Here is a 7,500-nt window from a genome sequence, read left to right on the forward strand (position 1 = left end):
ATCTGCCTCTCATCTTTCAGAATTTTGTTTAAATTTGGGTCAGAGAAAAAGACTATTCTTAGAATGAACTTTCATCTGGAAGACATTAAACGCCCATCGGATTTAGAATACATAAGAAAAAAAAAATTAGAATGGAAATAATTAAATTTGTAACCTTATTAAAAATATTATTACTGATCATTCATGTATATTCATTCATTTAATGCGTTTTTATGCCTATTTCAAGTATGTATAAACATACATCCTCCTTTCTTCAAGTCATTAATGCATTTCTTCATTCTTACTCATCATTACCAAAAGGAATGATCTCGATAAAATATCCCTATCTGTCGATTCAATTCATCATTTTTTTATTTTTCAACGATATTCAGAATAAAGAAAGACGCCAAACGGAAATTCAGTTGATATTTGCACTCCTTATTCACTTATCCTTTTTTTCTTATTCACTGATTTTTTAAAGACGCCATCGAACCCAAAATAGGATTCCTGCTCATCCCGCAACGTGATTAAGGATGCATCTTCTGCTTTCAGATGAAGGGGAAGGATGTTCCACTTCTTCGGTAATGATGTTCCCTGAAGAGGTCTGCGGGAATCAACTGGAATGCATCTCCAGCGAGACTTCGGGGAAAAATGCTAAATGTTCACTCAGTAAGTCATCGTCCGCGCGCGCGTGCGTGCGGAGCTGTCTCGTTTGTCTTTCCAAACAGGACCCCTTCCTTTGGGGGTATTCATTCCGTCATATCGAGCTGGGATAAGTGATGATCGTGGTGACGCAGGTTTACATATATACTCATGAACACAGACATATATACGTATATATATATATATATATATATATATATATATATATATATATATATATATATATATATATGCATCTATATATGTACTGTATATATATATATATATATATATATATATATATATATATATATATATATATATATATATATATATATATATCTATAGATATGTACGTACATGTTCATACATACATACACACACACGTATATATATGCATATATTCCTACATACATACATACACACACATATATATACTGCATATATATATATATATATATATATATATATATATATATATATATATATATATATATATATATATATATATATAAGTATAATGTGTGATATCAAAAATTGATCAATGCGGAGTTGAGTGACATCATACACCTGTTGCATGTAACAAATGCTGATAAGGGGCTGACGCAAACAGGCTGCACCTAGATTCTAGAGATATGCTTTGCCCTTAGCTTTATGAAGACTAATAAAAAGTAATTCCTCTTAAGGAATATATATATATATATATATATATATATATATATATATATATATATATATATATACACATATATATATATATATACATATATATACAGTATAAATATATATATATATATATATATATATATATATATATATATATATATATATATATATATATATATATATATATATTGGAAGGTAGCTTGAAAATCTCGTCCTAAAATAGTGGTCGGAGAATGCCTCAAGTGGAGCGAAAGAGCATAAGATGAAACACGTAGATTTGAAACACTCAATTATTGAATACGGATCTTTATTCGAATTATACAAGAAAAGGATTACTTCAGACAATTTGGCAGATCCAAAACTTTGTCGTTGGAGGTCTTAATATCATCATATGAAGCTTTATATTTCTCTTACAATTTTTTCCAAAACGTTTTTCATCATGAGAATTTGGATTCCTCGTTTACTGGCTGGCAAAGCAAGAGCCCGTGTCTTGCATAAGGCAAAACAATCTAAAACGAAGGAACAAACTAATTCCTCGTCTCAAATGCTGTACTTTTAGGTGTGTACTTATAGATGTGTACATTTAGATATGTTACGCTCAAATAGACACATTACCATTTATTAATAGAATGATCCTAGATGGTTAGATCTTAAAACATTTTGCTTCTTATTGCAATACATAAATACGTACTAGACTATTCTGAATATAATTCGTCCCTGAGATTTGAGCTTAATCTCATGTAACGCAGTAGCAGTAAACGAAGTAATTTACTCACTGTTGTATTTCTCTTTTCTTAAATCTTATTACTTTATAAGAAAAAAAAAAACGAATATAAAGCCGTTTTAGGTAATAGAAATTCAGAGAACCTATTGTGTTCGTAGAAGCTTTCATAAATTAATTACTCAGTAGAAATAGTTGGTCAATTGTTTATCGAATAATCTAAACAAAGCTATCACTATAAGCTTATAGCCTTAGATTATCAAGTCAGATAAGCGTCTGTATTAATGTTTTTCCTACAAAATGATTATAAATTATATCAAACTATTCGTAAAACTGTAACAATAAAGAAATAATTTAAAATATATTATCTTTAAAATCAGCTTATCAGATACCATGAAATATTTATCAATTATTTTGCTAAAAATTATCGATACTATATATCCAATAAACAACGATGAAATATGGAAGTATTGGATATTAAGCAAATATAAACCACGTCTAAGCAGCTGATAATCTGCAAAAAGTAATTTTCAAATAATCTAGAGAAAACTATCATAAGATTATTATTAAATAGGAAGAGATTAATCAACCCAATGAGTCCAGTCAACTCCTACAGAGTTGGCCCGCTTAAATTCGGGTGGTAGAAATACTTATATTAAAGCTAAAAATAAAATATAAAGTAAATAATTACAAGTAAGGATTATATAAAAGCCAATAATAAACTATGAAATAGATATATAGAAAAAATATAATAAAATCTATTTTATATAAAAGTCTGTAGTAAATAGAAATTTAAATATTTACAAAACCTATATTTCTTAAGAAAATTAAGGTCTTAAAAACAAAGACTATCATAAGACAATAGTAAAAGGTAATAATAAAGTATAAAACAAATATATAGAAAATATAGGATAAAATCTATTTCATAACAAAGTCTGTGGTAACTAGAATTTTAAATATTTACAAAACCTATGTTTCTTAAAAAAAAAAAAAAACTTAAAAACTTAAAAACCGAGACTTATCATAAAATAATAAAAAAATAAATGTAACAGACATACTGCCAATTGATAAAAAATGACTAACCAACTACTTCGCACCATCAGACCCAGAGCACGAATGCATTGCATTTGCAATGCAATATGACAAAGACATGGCTGAAGGAACTGTCGGGCCTGGACAGTACAGAGCAAATTGCAATGACGATGGGTCCTATGCAGGACGTCAGTGCAGCCCTGGAAGCACGTGAGTATCCTGGTGGTTTATAAATTAGCCTCTGATAAATTTGTTGGTGTATTTCTTGTTGTTATTATTATTATTATTATTATTATTATTATTATTATTATTATTATTATTATTATTATTATTATTATTAAAATGAATATTTTTTAAATTATTATTATTATTATTATTATTATTATTATTATTATTATGAAAACTAGTAAAATTATTATCATTAATATTATTAAAAATAATAATAATAATAATAATAATAATAATAATAACAATAATAATAATAATAATAATAATAATAATAGTAATAATTAAAATTTTAATAATCTTAAAAAATAGTCATTTTAACAATAATAATAATAATAATAATAATGATAATAATTATTATTAAAACTTTTATTATTAAATTAATAAAATTATTATTAACAATTAGTCTTGTTCTTCTGCTCATGTGTCGTAATAGAATTAAGTTAATCTTCATCAATGTTATCTTCATGCTTGATTGCTAAAAGTTACAATATGAATTTTGCAAAGAATTCTTCTCTTTTATTAAGTGTTTCTGAATTAGAATTCTGAAGGTTTTCACTCGATTCGAAACAATTTCAAATCATCAAAATGAAAATTCTACTTATATTTAAACTTTCTTTAGATGCTAACGTCACAAGTTATGGCAGCATATTGGAAACGTCCCTGCCTAGCAATATATTGGATGGGATGTCGAGACACGCTCATGCTCAATACTGTAGTTTATATTAGTGTCTGCAACCTCACCATCCTTGTGAGCTAGGGAAGGAGAGTTTGGGGGAGCCTGTAGGTCTACTTGCTGAGTCATCAACAGCAATTGCCTGGCTCTCCTTGGTCCTAACTAATCATGTGTATATTCATATCCGTCAATTGGACATTGTTCTGTACCTTGCCTTTGCCATTCATGAGTAACTTTAATAAACTTTTAATAAATCATTCTCAAGATATAAGGTTAAGAATATCTTTGTTTTAACATCCATTACTCTAACTGTAATTAGCAACAGCACAATTACTTATAGCGCCATTAATTTATACTTCGACAATTTTTCACTACAGGTGTTACTGCGTTGACAAGAATAATATCAGACTCTTTGGAGAGGAAGCAAGTACTAAATTCGACGAGATGGATTGCGGTGAGTAACTAAATCCACATCGCATTGTAGATATTATTATCACCGTCTTTGCTTTATCTCCCCTCCTACTGACTAAGAACTTACTTCAATTGTTCGTTAAGAATGCCCGAGAAATAAAAGATTATTTTCCATCTATTATCGGTGGTGGCCTATTGTAAACGATCCTGCGTTGCGGTCTACCGGGCTGGGATTCGGGTCCCGCTCAAACTCGATAGTTTCTCGTAGTGTCTGTAACTTCATCATCCTTATTAGCTAAGGATGGGGGCCTTTGGGTGAACCTATATGTCTACCTACCGAGTCATCAGCAGCCACTGCCTGGGCACCCCCCCCCCCCCACCCTAGCTTGGGTAGAGAGGGGGCTTGGGCGGTGATCATAAAGCTAGAATAGCCTGTATGGCTAGTCTCTATGGCATTATCTTGCTAGCTAGGGCATTGTCACTGTCCCTTACCTCTGCCATTCATGAGCGGCCTTTAAACCTTTAAACGACCTCTGAAAAGGAAACCAAGGGTTGGGGGGATGAGTCAGAATTTGTTTATAGTGGAAAGGAGGAGTTGACTGTCATCCTTTCCAGGATACTCAAAAGTTTTTTGGGGTTCTTGAGACGAATGACTTCAGTTTTGTTTTCAAACGTTTTTCTCTGAGTATGGTGACTTATACGGGATGTAGAGACAAATATCTTCTGCTTTAATTTCAAATGTATTTTGGGTTCTAGAGACGAATGTCTTTTGTTTTGTTTTCAAACGTGTTTTGTCTTCTATTTTGTTTTCAAGCGTTTATCTGGGTATAGAGACGAATTTCTCCTATTTTTTTTTTATATGTTTTAAGGGGTGTAGAGACGAATGAATGACATGTTTTGATTTAAAAAAGATTTTTTTTTTGTTGGGGGGGGGGGGTTCTAGAAACAAATGTCTTGTTTTTTTCGAACGTTTATTTGGGTGCAGAAACAATGGTATTCTCTTTTTATTTCAATTATTTTTTGGGGAATAGAGACGCATTTCTCCTGCTTTGATTTCAAACGTTTTTCAGGGTGTAGTAGAAAATGTTTTTTGTTTTGATTTTATGATTTTTTTTTTCGATTTATAGAGACACATATCTTCTGTTTTGATTTCAAACATTTTAGGGATGTCGAGACCAAAGTTCTCTGTTTTGCTTTCAAACGTTTTATGGGTTTAGAGACGAAGGCCTTTTCTTTTGACTTTAATTTGTGTGTGTATGTGTGTGTGTGTGTTTTAGAAATTATTTAACATGGTCAAAAAGACCAATTATAAGAAACCTTTATTTGCCAAGTTATTCCAAAAATGTTTCATTTCAGAGTGTGCTAACTACTGGTCCGATACGCAAACGAAGGGTCTCACAGAAGGACTGAGGTGTCTCATCAATGGCAACTTTGATCCCCTGCTTTGCGTGGATGGTTACTGCTACTGCTACAACCACGCCAAGGGTACAATTGACGGACCTTACGATCAATCAATGCTCTTAAACATCAATTGCTGTGAGTTCTTACTCCTCATCAAGTCTTGCTAGTACTGTCTTGGTTTAGAGTTCTCTTGCTTGAGGGTACACTCGGGCATGCTATTCTATCTTGTTTCTATTCCACTCGTTTTTATGAAGATTCTATAGTTTATATATGATAGATCTAATTTAATTTTACTATTGATCTTAAGGTATTCTATTTTGATTGTTATTACTTCTCTTGTAGATTATTTATTTCCTTATTTCCTTTCGTCACTAGGCTATTTTTCCCTGTTGGAGTTCTTGGGTTTATAGCATAGTGCTTTTCAAACTAGGGTGATATAATAGTATCCTTATATTGCATGGTATTTCAAATTTCTTTCAATTGGAATCTCTTTTGAATACTATCCATTAAGGCTGGGAAGCGAATACTAACATACATAAGAGTTTTGTATAAATGGGAAGAAAACAAATTATGTTACGCCCCTCTACAGGACAATTTCAAGAGGATAATTTTCATGATAATAATTCTCTATAAATATTTTAGCGTAGCTCACTTAATAATAGATTTACGTAGGTGTTCTATAATGAAAAATATATCATTTTATAGATTTATAGATTTAAGTAGCCTACTTCAAAACATGATGAGCAATTTTTGAACTTTAGAGATGCTTTTACGAGGAAAAATCTAAATTGGATCGTCCAAAATATTATTAGAAATATTTAATCAATGGCAATTGACAATATTACATTATTTATATTGAACTAAAATATTGCATGGATATTTTATATTCCTCAAATACTTTAAACCATAGTTCTGGATTAATGATGATAATAAAGTGATTGAAAAGACGAGTATTCACATTTGAGAACTTGGATTTGTTTGAAGTATCTGTTCATGAATGATAAGCCAGACTTTATACAGATACGTGCAGGTGAAATATACAGTATGTATACCAAGTAAAAATATTAAATATAGTAAATATATCCTTAGCAGAATGATATCTTATTGAAGAAAAATAGTGTCAATCCCCAAAAAAATATTTGTCAGAGAGAGAGAGAGAGAGAGAGAGAGAGAGAGAGAGAGAGAGAGAGAGAGAGAGGAGAGAGAGAGAGAGAGAGAGAGAGAGAGATGAATTAATAATTGCGGTGTTGAAAAATTTCAACTGAATGCTGATTCACTGCATACATTTCATATTAACTGATGCATCTAGAAACAATATCCAGAAATTTGGAATTATTTTATAGTTTAATTAAGTACGATAAAATAATATAAACCCAGCAAATTAAATTAATCAATACCAGATCGTGCTTATAATCAATTAAGGGATCATCATAAATATTACAAGGATAGACAAATTCATTTGAATAATTTTAAAGAAAAACGTTAATGAAAATAAAGAAAAGAGGATGAGAATTAGAATACGTAGGAGCTTAAATAGGAATTAATGAAGGATTTTTACACCTAACAGAAGACAGATACTCAAAAAGGGTTATGGTAATCAGTATTCTACTGAAAAATATTTACTGGGTATATTATTAAGCAAAGGAAATTTCCTGAAACAGAATTGGTAATGGAAATTCATATTACTCTATGAAGATATAGTTTATTTTATAATTCCACAGGTATATATATATATATATATATATAT

The 7,500-nt window shown here is 30.3% G+C and overlaps 1 protein-coding gene across 1 annotated transcript in view; it reads left to right on the plus strand.

Moving 5' to 3' along the window:
* The window catches only part of LOC137644058 (uncharacterized), a 22,315-nt gene that overhangs the window by 8,156 nt on the left and 6,659 nt on the right, over window positions 1-7,500 (plus strand). Inside the window, exons 4-7 of the mRNA XM_068376963.1 lie at window positions 532-648; window positions 3,112-3,250; window positions 4,319-4,395; window positions 5,709-5,888. Coding sequence (XP_068233064.1) covers window positions 532-648; window positions 3,112-3,250; window positions 4,319-4,395; window positions 5,709-5,888 — 513 coding nt within the window. The remainder of the gene's footprint in view (window positions 1-531; window positions 649-3,111; window positions 3,251-4,318; window positions 4,396-5,708; window positions 5,889-7,500) is intronic.

This window comes from Palaemon carinicauda, chromosome 7 (assembly GCF_036898095.1).
Source record: "Palaemon carinicauda isolate YSFRI2023 chromosome 7, ASM3689809v2, whole genome shotgun sequence".
In the NCBI taxonomy this organism is placed as follows: domain Eukaryota; kingdom Metazoa; phylum Arthropoda; class Malacostraca; order Decapoda; family Palaemonidae; genus Palaemon; species Palaemon carinicauda.